General features: G+C 41.8%; 1 protein-coding gene across 2 annotated transcripts in view; it reads left to right on the forward strand.

Moving 5' to 3' along the window:
* IREB2 (iron responsive element binding protein 2) overlaps positions 1–14,850 on the forward strand; it is a 53,304-nt gene that overhangs the window by 20,641 nt on the left and 17,813 nt on the right. For both annotated transcript variants that reach the window (XM_056572900.1, XM_056572899.1), the window contains exons 10-14: positions 6,907–7,078; positions 8,992–9,089; positions 10,911–11,027; positions 11,249–11,408; positions 14,399–14,534. In XM_056572900.1, the coding sequence (XP_056428875.1) occupies positions 6,907–7,078; positions 8,992–9,089; positions 10,911–11,027; positions 11,249–11,408; positions 14,399–14,534 (683 nt within the window). The remainder of the gene's footprint in view (positions 1–6,906; positions 7,079–8,991; positions 9,090–10,910; positions 11,028–11,248; positions 11,409–14,398; positions 14,535–14,850) is intronic.

Genomic DNA, 14,850 nt, shown 5'->3' on the forward strand with positions numbered 1-14,850 from the left:
GATATATAAAAAAAAAAGTTTTGGCCTGGAATACCCCTTTAACCCCTTAAGGACCCAGCCCAAATATACCTTAAGGACGTGGCCATTTTTTGAACATCTGACCACTGTCACTTTAAGCATTATTAACTCTGGGATGCTTTTACCTTTCATTCTGATTCCGAGATTGCTTTTTCTCTGCTTATAAGGAAAATGAATATTCCACATAAATTTTATATTGATTCACATATACAATATGTCTACTTTATATTTGCATCATAAAATTGACGTGTTTTTACTTTTGGAAGACATCAGAGGGCTTCAAAGTTCAGCAACAATTTTCCAATTTTTCACAAAATTTTCAAAATCGGAATTTTTCAGGGACCACTTCAGTTTTGAAGTGGATTTGAAGGGCTTTCTTATTAAAAAATACCCCACAAATGACCCCATTATAAAAACTGCACCCCTCAAAGTATTCAAAATGACATTCAGAAAGTTTGTTAACCCTTTAGGTGTTTCACAGGGATAGCAGCAAAGTGAAGGAGAAAATTCAAAATCTTCATTTTTTACACTCTCCTGTTCTTGTAGATCCAGCTTTTGAATTTTTACAAGGGGTAATAGATGAAAAATACCCCCAAAATTTGTAACCCAATTTCTCTCGAGTAAGGAAATACCTCATATGTGGATGTCAAGTGTTCGGCAGGCGCAGTAGAGGGCTCAGAAGGGAAGGAGCGACAATGGGATTTTGGAGAGTGAATTTTGCTGAAATGGTTTTTGGGGGGCATGTCACATTTAGGAAGCCCCTATGGTGCCAGAACAGCAGAAAACCCCCACATGGCATACCATTTTGGAAACTACACCCCTCAAGGCACATAACAAGGGGTCCAGTGAGCCTTAAAACCCCACAGGTGTTTGCCGACTTTTCGTTAAAGTCGGATGTGTAAATAAAAAAAAAAATGTTTTCACTAAAGTGCAGTTTTTCCCCCAATTTTATCCTATTTACAAAGGGTAATGGGAGGAAATTCCCCACTTAAAATTTGTAACCCCATCTCTTCTGAGTATATAAATACCCCATGTTAGGACGTAAAATGCTCTGCGAGCGAACTACAATGCTCAGAAGAGAAGGAGTCACATTTAGCTTTTGGAAAGCAAATTTTGCTGAAATGGTGTTTGGGGGGCATGTCGCATTTAGGAAGCCCCCATGATGCCAGAACAGCAAAAAAAAAAACACATTGCATACTATTTTGGAAACTACACCCCTCAAGGAACGTAACAAGGGGTACAGTGAGCCTTAACACCTCACAGGTATTTCACGACGTTTTGTGAAAGTTGGATGTGTAAATGAGAAAAACATTTTTTTCACAAAAATGCTGTGTTTTCCCCAAATTTTACATTTTTACAAGGGGTAATAGGAGAAAATGACCACCAAAATTTGTAAACCCTTTTCTTCTGAGTATGGAAATACCCCATATGTGGACGTCAAGTGCTCTGGTGGCGCACTACAATGCTCAGAAGAGAGGAGCGCCATTGAGCTTTTTGAAAGAGAATTTGTTTGGAATGGAAGTCGGGGGCTATGTGCGTTTCCAAAGCCCCCTGTGGTGCCAGAACAGTCGACCCCCCCCCCCCCCCCCACATGTGACCACATTTTGGAAACTACACCCCTCACAGAATTTAATAAGGGGTGCAGTGAGTATTTACACCCCACTGGCGTTTGACAGATCTTTGGAACAGTGGGCTGTGCAAAGGAAAAATTTACTTTTTCATTTTCACGGATCACTGTTCCAAAAATCTGTCAGACACCTGTGGGGCGTAAATGCTCACTGTGCCCCTTATTAAATTACGTGAGGGGTGTAGTTTCCAAAATGGGGTCACATGTGGGGGGGTCCAGTGTTCTGGCACTATGGGGGCTTTGTAAACATACGTGGCTTTCAATTCCGGACAAATTTTCTCTTCAAAATCCCAATGGCGATCCTTCTCTTCTGAGCATTGTAGTGCACCCGCAGAGCACTTTACATCCACATATGGAGTATGTTCTTACTCAGAAGAAATGGGGTTACAAATTTTCGGGGGCTTTTTTTTCCTATTTTCCCTTGTGAAAATGAAACATTTAGGGTAACACCAGCATTTTAGCAAGAATTTTTTTTTTTCTCATTTTCCCATCCAACTATTTTGTCAAACACCTGTGGGGCTTAAATGCTCACTATAGCCCTTGTTCTGTGAGGGGTGTAGTTTCCAAAATTGGGTCACATGTGGGTATTTTTTTTTTTTGTGTTTATGGCAGAACTGCTGTAAAATCAGCCACCCCTGTGCAAATCACCAATTTAGGCCTCAAATGTACATAGTGCGCTCTCACTCCTGAGCCTTGTTGTGCGTCCGCAGAAAATTTTACGCCCACATTTGGGGTATTTCCGTACTAATTTTGATTTTACCGCTTGTCAAAATAAAAAGTATGGGGCAAAACCAGCATGATAGTGTAAAAAATAAAAAATATTTTTACACTAACAGGCTGGTGTAGACCCCAACTTTTCCTTTTCATAAGGGGTAAAAGGAAAAAAAGCCCCCCAATTTTGTAGTGCAATTTCTCTCGAGTTCGGAAATACCCCATATGTGACCCTAAACTGTTTCTTTGAAATACGACAGGGCTCTGAAGTGAGAGAGCGCCATTCGCATTTGAGGACTTCATGGGGATTGCATAGGGGTGGACATAGGGGTATGCTACGCCAGTGATTCCCAAACAGGATGCCTCCAGCTGTTGCTAAACTCCCAGCATGCCTGAACAGTCAGCGGCTGTCCGGAAATGCTGGGAGTTGGTGATTTGCAACAGATGGAGGCTCCGTTTTGGAAACACTGCCGTACGCTACGTTTTTCATTTTTATTGGGGGGGGAGGGACAGTGTAAGGGGGTGTATATGTAGTGTTTTACCCTTTATTATGTGTTAGTGTAGTGTAGTGTTTTTAGGGTACATTCACACTGGCATTTACAGTGAGTTTACCGCTAGGAGTTTGTGCTGCGGCAAAAAATTTGCCGCAGCCTAAACTTGAAGCAGAAAACTAACTGTAAACCTGCCTGTGTGAATGTACCCTGTACGTTCACATGGGGGGGAAAACATCCAGCTGTTTCAAAATTACAACTCCCAGCATGCACTGACAGACCGTGCATGCTGGGAGTTGTACTTTTGCAACAGCTGGAGACACACTGGTTGGAAAACCTTCAGTTAGGTTCTGTTACCTAACTCAGTATTTTCCAACCAGTGTGCCCCCAGCTTTTGCAAAACTACAACTCCCAGCATGTACTGATCGCCGAAGGGCATGCTGGGAGATGTAGTTATGCAACAGCTGGAGGTACACAACTACAACTCCCAGCATACCGAGACAGCTGTTTGCTGTTTGAGCATGCTGGGATTTTGCAGTTTTGCAACAGCTGGAGAGCTATAGTTTATAGAGACCACTGCACAGTGATCTCCAAACTGTGGACCTCCAGATGTTGCAAAACTACAAATCCCAGCATGCTCAGACAGCAAACTGCTATGTGGGCATGCTGGGAGTTGTAGTTTTTCAAGATCTGGAGAGCGACAGTATAGAGATCATTGTGCAGTGGTCTCAAACTGTAGCTCTCCAGCTGTTGCAAAACTACAAATCCCAGGATGCCTAAACAGCTCTCTGGGCATGCTGGGAGTTGTAGTTTTGCAACATCTGGAGGGCTACAGTTTAGAGACCACTCTATAGTGGTCTCAGACTGTAGCCCTCCAGATGTTGCTAAGCAACTCACCGGCTTCCGTAGGATCCACGGAGCTGCGTCGCCGTCCTCTTCTTCCGTCGATAGTCGCCCGCTGCCGCCGTCGATCGTCGCCCACTGCTGTCGCCGATGGGTGAGTGGACTTCGGCACCGGTCCTGTGTCGTCCGGTCCCCGCCCGGCACGTGGCGGGGACAGAAATTCCCAGGGGCGTATGGATACGTCCTGGGTCCTCAGGTACCAGAAAGCCAGGGCGTATCCATACGCCCTAGGTCCTTAAGGGGTTAAAGGGATTATTCAGAATTAGAAAAACAGCTAAATTCTTCTAAAAACAGCACCACACCTGTCCTCAAGTTGTGTGTGGTATTCTACTTTGGCTCCATTAACTTCAGAGGAACTGAGCTGCAATACTATACACAACCTGAGGACAGGTGTGGCACTATAGCTGTAAATATTTCTGCATGAAATTGCTTACTTTTTATCTTGTGTTTTTATTTTTTTATTTTTATTTTTCATATTTTCCTCGTAGAGGAAGAGCTGAACTTCAGTAACTTTTCCCCCAGCTCTTACTATGGCATCTTTGTCACCACATGAATGCTGCAGTCTCAGCTACTACAAGGAGATGAAATATTTGTTATAGTTAAAGCACTACTACTAGTGGGCACTACTAAATGTAGCTTGGGCCTTTATTAGAAGTTGAGGTGTCTAACCCAGTGTCAGAAAGTAGCTTTAGAATTTTGTAGGTTGTCTATAAATGGCAGATGGCTGTTTGTAAAAGTGTAAAAATGTATTTTATCTTAGTAGCTCTGGTATCACAGAGGTGGTGTCAGGCCACAGCTTGCACACCTCCAATACTCCTCCCTGTCCTACATTATTGATGAACTAGGCTCAGCGTTCAGCATGGAGACCTGTACATCAATGAGTGGATGGGGGAGGGGTGCATGCTGTGGCCTGGCACCGCCTCTGTGATTCCTGAGCTGCTAAGATAAAAGTTTATAGTTCTACAAACAGCCACCTGTAAACCTAAAGGTCTGATTTATTATACCTCCCTAGCCCCTATCTGCCAAGGTCTGCAGCTTCTTTACCTAATATGACATATGAGTTGACATATTCCCTTTAATGAATGTAACTGTTAAAGGGAATCTGTAAGCTCTAGATCGTGTTTAGAGCTCAAGTGTCAGAGGGTATCCTGAGCTACAGCATGGACTCTTCTGCCATCCCTGCCTTGGCTGGGATGTGCACAGCTTATGTCAATCAATAATGGCAGGGAGGGGAGAAGTTTGCAACCTGCTGCTCCCACAGCTGTTATGACACTTCAAATCTTAGCATCATGTCAACTTAAAATCAACTGGTGCCAGAAAGTTAAACATATTTTTTAATTACTACTTTTGTTTTTGTCTATCTGACCACAGTGCTCTCTGTTGACACCTCTGTCCATGTCAGGAACTGTCCAGAGCAGGAACAAATCCCCATAGCAATACTCTCCTGCTCTGGACAGTTCCTGACATGGACAGAAGTGTCAGCAGAGAGCACTGTGGTCAGACAGAAAAGAAATTCAAAAAGAAAATAACTTTCTCTGGAGCATACAGTATCTGATAAGTACTTGAAGGAGTAAGATTATTAAATAGAAGTAATTTAGAAATCGGTTTAGAGTACGTGTGATCAAACCATATTTCTTAAAGGGGTATTCCAGGCCAAAACTGTTTTTTTATATATCAACTGGCTCCGGAAAGTTAAACCGATTTGTAAATTACTTCTATTAAAAAAATCTTAATCCTTCCAATAGTTATTAGCTTCTGAAGTTGAGTTGTTGTTTTCTGTCTAACTGCTCTCTGATGACTCACGTCCCGGGAGCTGTGCAGTTCCTATGGGGATATTCTCCCATCATGCACAGCTCCCGGGACGTGACATCATCATTGAGCAGTTAGACAGAAAACTTCAGAAGCTAATAACTATTGGAAGGATTAAGATTTTTTAATGGAAGTAATTTACAAATCTGTTTAACTTTCCGGAGGGAGGGGGAGAGGGGGAGAGGGAGAGGGAGAGGGAGGGAGGGAGGGAGATAGATATCTCTATCTATTATAATATAAAAAGGTTTTGCCTGGAATACCCCTTTAAACTAATTCAGATTATATTCCCTAACTACTCCTAACACCCCTCCTGCCTTTAAAAAACAAGAAAAAAAAAATTCCGAGCTTTAAATGCTCTGTATCATACTTTTCCCTTGCTCACATTGTGTGAGCTCCCTGCAGTGCTTTGCCATGCCCCGAACGCACACCCGGCCTGGCAGACCAAACTAACTGTTTGACTTGTACAGGGAACAGAACAGAGCCACCTATTGGCCATTTTTCAATCACATTAAAAACATATAAAGGTTGAGAATTTTAACAGCAAGTAAAATAGCAAAGTGTCTTATAATTACATAAGGAACAATATTTTGGTATTGGAACAATATTTAACAAGATTTAACAATATTGGAACAATATTTAGTTTGGTGACAGGTACTCTTTAAAGTGGTTCTCCACCATAAGCTGATTTTAGTACGTACCTGGCAGGCAGTAATGGACATGCTTAGGAAGGATCTGCGCTTGTCTTGGGGCTAAATGGCTATGTTGTGAGATTACCATAATACTGTGGCTAGCTTTTTGTCAACTGGTATTTCCTGTTTGACTTTTCCTTTTTTTGCCTACAAATCCCATAATTCCATTTTCCTCCCTCCCACACATCAGCCCCCCCATTGAAACATAAATGAGCTGCATCCATTCAAAAGACCTGTGGTTTTCAATCAGGGTGCCTACAGCTGTTGCATTCGTTGCAAAATGATCTCTCTCCCACCAAGCGATCACTCCACCCATTAATGCAGACAGGTTCCCTGTCATCAGCTGACTAGTGAGTCAGGTCTCGGCCGCATTGCAACCTGGGAAAAATCAGAGACAACAGTCATTTTGTATGCTGATAAAAATAAATATTGGGTTGAAAATCACAAAGAATAGTGAGAAAACCATCGCACACTGGTACAGACACTATATTATGAACTACACTAACTTTACAGCCCCTGTAGCATAGTCAAATAAAAAAAATATCCTGAAATACCCCTTTAACTTTCTGTAGCCAGTTGTTTTCCATTGGCGTACCCCTTTAATTTTTTTTCCTTTTTTTAAAGTCCTTCAGAGAAAACTTTTTTTTGTTTTTTGCAGCATTTAAGGCAAGCTGACTTGTCTGGAAGATTTGTGGAATTTTTTGGAGAGGGAGTGTCTCAGCTTTCAATTGCCGACCGTACCACAATAGCCAACATGTGTCCTGAGTATGGTGCTACAGTGGCCTTCTTTCCAGTGGACCAAATAACCCTTAGCCACCTGAAACAAACTGGTAAGTCTTCTGGCTTGAGTATCAGGTTAGTACGACATCTGGCAGCATTGTGTGGTGCATTATAAGAAATCCACAATATGTCAGTTATTTTAAAATCATTTACCTTATGCAATGTTCACATTGCCATTGTGCTCCGTCCCGTTCTGGGTCTGCCGAATGGCCCCAAATATGGTCCAACTAACTCCACCAAGTCCCGACGGATCTTATTGACTTGAATGGGGTCCATTGTGCATGAACTATTTTTATTTTTATTTTTTTTTTTCTGCTAAACTCCTGAAGTTTTGACAGATTTGCAGAGCCTGACTGCAACGTGAACCTAGCCTAAGTCTTTTTTTATAGGGAATGTTGCCATTTCACTTTTTTATTTTACTTATTTAAAGATACTGATACATATTCTTACTTTGCTGTTCTATTGTGATTTTAAGTTGATTGAGCTGTTGCACTAATAGTATAGAAATGTAGAGTATATCAGCCACATAAACCTTTTTTTTTTTATAACAGCTTTATAATCAAGGTGTCACCTTTCATTGTAATCCTGCCTGTGAAGATTATTTAACCCCCCCCCCCCCCCCCCCGGATTCTCCGCTGCAGCACCCCCCTTCATCACATGTATAGTACTTTGTACTTTTTATGTTGTATAGGCCTTTGCCCTGACTTTAATTGTCTCTGTTGTGGGGCAGAGGCTGCCCAAACTTTTTTTACACTTATTTTTACACTTTAATAGTCCCCATAGGGGACTATTTATTGCAGTCATTTAATTGCTAATACTGTTCAGTGCTATGCATAGGACATAGCACTGATCAGTGTTATCGGTCATCTTCTGCTTGATCGCAGACCAGAGCAGAAGACCCGTGGAAGGCAGCGTAGGCAGGTGAGGGGACCTCAGTCTGCCATTCTAGATGATCGGATCGCCGTGGCAGCGCTGCAGGTGATCCGATCATCCATTTTAGTGTTTGCAATCCTGCAGCTGCCGTGATCTGTAGTAATCATGGCATCTGAGGGGTTAATGGTGGACATCTGCGCGATCGAGGATGTCTGCCATTACCGGCGGGTCCCTGGCTGCTATCAGCAGCCGGGACCTGCCGCGCATGTTCCGGGCATCGCTCTGATGCTCTCGGTTATGTACAGGACGTAAATGTACCACCTCAGTACCACCTCACCAGGACGTACATTTACGTCCTGCATTATTAAGGGGTTAAGGACACATCCCCCATTAACTTTTTTTAAGTGATTGTCTAGTTTTAATGAATGGGTTCTCTTCTTGGTTCTAACCTATCAAGAGGTTTACTGGTTACCTTTTTGTTTGCTGCTCCTGTTGAGCAGCAAAGTATCTGCAGGAGGGGAATAACATGTATAAGAGAAGCTAACACTTTAGGCTTAATGTTCCTTTCGTAATGACAGCAGTTATTATTCACATTCCTCGGTGTCCTCCCATGAACTTGGCGAGTAAAAGATTTTACAGGATAGTAATAAAAATCTTCTTTTAAAAAATACTAAAACAAAGGCCCTTAGATAAACTAAATGCGAACTGCAAAATGTGTTTATATATATTTTTTTTCTATGTTTGCTTCTTTTTTTGACTAGAGACCAACCGCCAAGTGGCATAAGTTTATTAAAGGGGTACTCCACTGCCCCAGTGCCCGTAACGTTTAGTTCAGAACGCTGGGTGCGGGGGTCGTGACGTCACTGCCGCCCCTCGTGACGTCACACCCCTTCAATTCAAGTCTATGGGAGGGGGCGTGACGTCCATCACGCCCCCTCCCATAGACTTGCATTGAGGGGACGTGGAGTGACAACACGACCCCCATAGCACATACCCAGCATTCTGAACTAAATGTTCCAGTCACTGGGGCAGTGGAGTACCCCTTTTAATGTGAATTATTCTGATGTCTTTCACTTCTTTTCCATGATAGGTGTTGATCCACACAGGCTAAGAATATTTGAAGCATATTTGAAAGCTGTAAAGTTGCTTAGAGAGGAAAATGGTACAAGAATATCAAGGTATTCCAAGGTAATTATACACAGAGAATGGTAATGCATAGTAGCACTGATGTGTCTATAGGTCCGTATATTTAACGGCTGTGATTAAAGCTTTAAAAAACTGCCCTGTTTGTCTAAATCTATTTCAGAACATATGCCTGACTTGTACTTCATCAGATGTATAGTACTTTGTATAGTACCATATAATGTGGTGATGTCCTGGTCTGCACCAGTTCATATTACACAGGGTATACAAGATCCAATTTTCCTGTGCATCTCAATGTGCTTAATTGGTTCTTTTGGGTTTGAAATGAAGTTAGGGATCGGCAGACTTCTATACCTAGCCCAGAAGTAAACGTTTGCCTGTAATAAAAATAAAAAAAAACTTGACATTTTTATGGATACATATTAAAAGTTTTCATAGGTCGGTGTCTGTGTGTTTAGATGCCTTCCGTATACGAGCCGGGAGAAGTGCTCACACTGTCTTTTTTTCTGCTGGCTTTGTGTCTTGGGACCTGAATGGACTTACAATGTAAGTCTATGGGCCCGTCCAGGCCTCATGGACACAGAGCAGAGAGAGGAACGCGTGGCTATGTTCCTCTCATCTCGTTCGTTCTACTGATTGGTTTGGGTCTGAACACAGACCACAAAAGATTAAAAAAAATAATAATAATAATTTACATATCTTAAGCATATACAGGCGTGTGGAAATAAAAAAAAAATTAAAAAAAACTACTTGTCCAAGGGGCTAAAATGGAGCACAATCTACTTGTCCCTCATGACCATCCACTTGTCCTGGTACATAAAATAAATTCAACCAAAATAGTCTGTACATAAGATCTTTATTAATAGAAACTTAATAGGCAGACCAGTATGTCACCCCATTAGGTGGATAGGGCCGCTGATAAGTCAGTCTGCCCCATTAAGTTTGTAGTCCCCTTTAGGAAGGTATGTCCCTTTATCAGGTTGGTACGTGTCCTTATCAGGCAGGTAGGGCTCCCATAGTAAGTAAATAATGCCCCACATAGATATGTTCCCCCAGTTGGTAGGAAGGGTGGGCTCCCCCAGTAGGCAGACAGCCCCAGATACACATGTCCCCCCATTAGGTAGAGCTCCCATATATGAAGACAGGCCCCCAGATAGATATGACCCCCATCAGTTAGGGCTTCCCAGTAGGTAGACAGGCCCCCAGATGGATATGACCCCTGGCAGGTAGGGCTTCCCAGTAGGTAGACAGGCCCCCAGATGGATATGACCCCTGGCAGGTAGGGCTCCCCAGTAGGTAGACAGGCCCCCAGATGGATATGACCCCTGGCAGGTAGGGCTCCCCAGTAGGTAGACAGGCCCCCAGATGGATATGACCCACGGCAGGTAGGGCTCTCATTTCAACAATTATACCCCCTAAGTAGACAAGGTTAGCCCCTGGTGGTAGGCAGGTCCTCCCTTTTGTAGTAAGTAACCAACTGCTACTTACATCTGCCTGCGGGGACTTCCTGGTGGAGGTTTGTGCTATAAGTGAAGTCAGGACGTCGGCGGCGCGGCGCATGCAATAACTTCACTCATCGTGGGCACCTCCGCCCCAGGAAGGACAATTCAAGAGGAATCCTCATCCCTGTACATATTGGCAGCCTCCACTAAGCCTTTTATGCATGAATCTGGTGTATTATTTTAAAAGAATATTAGAGAAATAGTACAATACGTTTTTTCTTATGTAGTTTAATCTTTTTGATGGAACATGAAGCGAGGATGGACAGAGGCCAAAATAATGGCTAATATATATCAAGTCAAAGCAAGACAATCATAAAATGTTGATCCACTTTTTCTTCTTAGTTACTTTTTTTTCTCCTTTTAGGTTTTGGAAATCAATTTAAACACCATTGTTCCATATGTGAGTGGCCCCAAGAGACCCCAAGACCGAGTATCTGTAACTGACATGAAGAAGGATTTTGAAGTGTGTTTAAGTGAGAAGGTTTGTGTGTGTGTCTGATTGATTTAAATCAGTAGTACAAGAGAATTGAAAAAAAAACTGAAATGTGCCTTATTAGAGAAAAATCCCTCTTTTCTTACCTGGCTTCTGTATCACACCAGAACTGTTATGTACTAAGTATTACATTTTCTTATTTCTAAATAATTCAAACTGAAATAAACCAATTTTATTTATTTATTTTTTGGTAATTTCTATCACACCAGGTGGGCTTGAGAGGATTTCAAATTCCATCTGAAAGGCAGAAAGTGGAGGTTCCGGTTACATACAGAAAATCACAATACATGTTGTCACATGGTTGTGTGCTTATTGCTGCCGTGATCAGCTGTACCAACAATTGTAACCCTTCTGTCATGCTAACTGCAGGTAATGATCAATACAACAATAGGCTCCTTCTAATTAGGTAGAACTTCTCATTGGGCTCCTTTATGTTGGTCTTCTGTAGAGCCTTTTGTCAGTATAAAAAATGTCCCCAGGCATCACTTCCCTTTACTAGCAGGATTTCCCTACATACATTTGTAGAGAGTAGTACAAGAAAAAACTTTTTTTGGGAGCGGTGCACAGATCCTTCAGTTGGCAAAATACTTTTGAATGAATTCACACTTACACTTGGTGAGTGGTTACTCGAACCACTCACACACTTTAGAAAACCCGTAGATACAACCAGTGATCTCTCATATCAGTCCTTTCTCTGCATCAATCCTCCTCGGCAAGTGACTCGTCACTCCGAATAATATAATGGAGACACAAAAATAGGAGAGCGGACAGGATCGATATTCATATGCAACCAATTTCCTGCGTCAAGGGAGCAGCCCTACTTACTTCGGTGAGAGGGTTTTTTTCGTCCTTAAACCCCCCTCAATCCGGCCAGCCTGCGAACGAGTTCGTCTTTCACCACGCCATCCAGGTACTTGACACACCGTTATTCATTCGCTCCTTTTTTCGGATCCCTCCGAAAATTTTCTTTATAATCACTGCAATGCACTGAACTTCATTCAAAAGAATAATTTATTTAATAATACATATAATCCGACGCGTTGCGGGGAGAAAATTCCCCTTCCTCAGGGATCTTCCCTGAGGAAGGGGAATTTTCTCCCCGCAACGCGTCGGATTATATGTATTATTAAATACATTATTCTTTTGAATGAAGTTCAGTGCATTGCAGTGATTATAAAGAAAATTTTCGGACGGGTCCGAAAAAAGGAGCGAATGAATAACTGTGTGTCTAGTACCTGGATGGCGTGGTGAAAGACTAACTCGTTCGCAGGCTGGCCGGATTGAGGGGGGTTTAAAGACGAAAAAACCCACTCGCCCTACATACATTGAATCCCTCTACTTAATACAGTGCATTAGGTGGGTCATGGGCTACATCATAGTTAAAGATAAAGGGGGAGATTTATCAAAATCAGTGTAGAGGAAAAGTTGCCCAGATGCAGTTGTCATTTTGCAGAGGCCTTGTTAAAAATGAAAGAAGCGATCTGATTGGTTGCTATGGGCAACTCAGCAACTTTTCCTCTACACTGATTTTGATAAATCTCCCCCACAATCGATAAAAGGGAAGTGTGTTTTCAGTGTATATTTGTGTAATGTGTATGTTTTATGTGTATAGTTATCAGTTTTTTGCTTTGTTTCTTTTGTGCTCCTCATACATTTTGTGACAGGTAATTAATTAAACTGTTCCCTTATAATTTTGTGTATATATTCTACCCAACACATTCTGCTCTTTGGCAGTTCTGTGGGACTAACTTATTTGGTAAAGGCTATGGACACCTTTGCACTCATTGATTGACTTATTGTATTGTTAATGTGTTCCCTGAAACCAAAATCATCCTCTTTATGACCACATGTACACATTTTTACTGTGTTCGGCAGTGATTGCATATAGAGCAGGCTTAAAGGGGTTATCCAGGAAAAAAACTTCTTTTTATATATCAACTGGCTCCAGAAAGTTAAACAGATTTGTAAATGACTTCTATTAAAAAAATCTTAATCCTTTCAGTACTTATGAGCTGCTGAAGTTGAGTTGTTCTTTTCTGTCTTAGTGTTCTCTGATGACACGTGTCTCGGGAACCACCCAGTTTAGAAGCAAATCCCCATAGCAAACCTTTTCTACTCTGTGCAGTTCCAGAGACAAGCAGAGATGTCAGCAGAGAGCACTGTTGCCAGACAGAAAACAACAACACAACTTCGGCAACTGATAATTATTGAAAGGATTAAGATTTTTTTAATAGAAGTAATTTACAAATCTGTTTAACTTTCTGGAGCCAGCTGATATATAAAAAAAAGTTTTTTTTCGGGAATACCCCTTTAAGTGCTGAGCCCTCTATTCATGGCAGGTGTCAGCTGTATATTAACTGCCGGCACTGGACTTTAGTCTGATCTTTGGGCCTCATAAAAGGAGAAAAAAACAGCTTGTTATGGTAACATGCATTGTTTATGTATAGAAGGAAGGTGGGCCCTATGTACGCCAGTATGATTGGATAACATAGGGTATGTGTTTCTTTAACATGGGAGCTTATTAGTGACATGTCACTCTATAGTATAATCTATATATATAAAACTCAACGTGTGTGTATGTATGTTCCACAAAAACTTCCAAACTGCTAAAGATATTAACATGAAACTTGGCACACATGTTACATATGCCAACAACAAACATAGGATAGGATATTTAACCCTTACTCACCCCCATTTGCCAGGGGCGCGGCTTATGTTTAAAGTCCTATACAAGTCAATGGGAAATATATGTTACTGCATAACTTCCAAATGTCTGGAGATATTTCGATAATACTTGGTCACATGTTACTTATATGCCCACTTAAAATATAGGATGGTTAATTTAACCCTTAACTACCCGGGTCGGGGGTTTTGTTTAAAGTCCCATGCAAATCAATGGGAAATGTATGTTCTCACATAACTTCCGTACGGCTGGAGATACTTCAATACCTGGTACACATATTACAGGTCGGGATAGGAGGACAGTATGGGAGGTCGAGATAGGAGGACAGGATGGTCGGGATTTAGGAAGGAAAAACCGGGCAACGCCGGGTATTCAGCTAGTATTTTATATGTTAGGGGGTTACATTTGGGCACACATTAGGAGACTTTCCAAGTGTAATATAAATCTAAAGCGTGATATGGGTAGAGCTTTGGCCTTTACTCACAGTATTCTCTAAGTGCTGAGTTTTTCAATGAGTGCCTGCCATGTTGATTAATTCACTGTAGACTAGTGAAGCCAGAGAAGTAAAAGTTGTCAGTGTAAGATGCCACTTTCACCTAATACTTTTATTTTAAAAAGCTACTGTTGTATGTATAAAAAAAAAATATATATATATATAATGATATCCCTCTCACAGGACTGTTGGCTAAAAAGGCTGTAGAAGCAGGACTCAAGGTAAAGCCGTACATAAAGACGAGCTTATCACCAGGAAGTGGAACAGTCACACATTACCTCACTGCCAGTGGAGTTTTGCCTTTTCTGAACCAATTGGGGTGAGTATTATATCAATTTGTTAGCATTCCTAAATATGAAGCTTAAAGGGGTTATCCAGTGTTTTTTTTTTTGTTCCCCATTCTGCCAAAGCTGCAACAACAAATATAATACTTTTACTTACCTCCTGCCGCTCCCTCGTAGGAGGACAGGAGAACGATATTGGTGGCATCAAGGGAGCAGAAGGAGACGAGTTAAAGTTTATTATTTTTGTAATATACAAATAAAGACAAACAGGTACCCGCACTCACCGCGAGGAAACAGCAAACCGACGAGGCCGGAAGAAGCGCGTCCTGCGCAAAACTTTGCTGACAGTCG

The sequence above is a fragment of the Hyla sarda genome, chromosome 4, assembly GCF_029499605.1.
Source record: "Hyla sarda isolate aHylSar1 chromosome 4, aHylSar1.hap1, whole genome shotgun sequence".
NCBI classification, from domain to species: Eukaryota; Metazoa; Chordata; class Amphibia; order Anura; family Hylidae; genus Hyla; species Hyla sarda.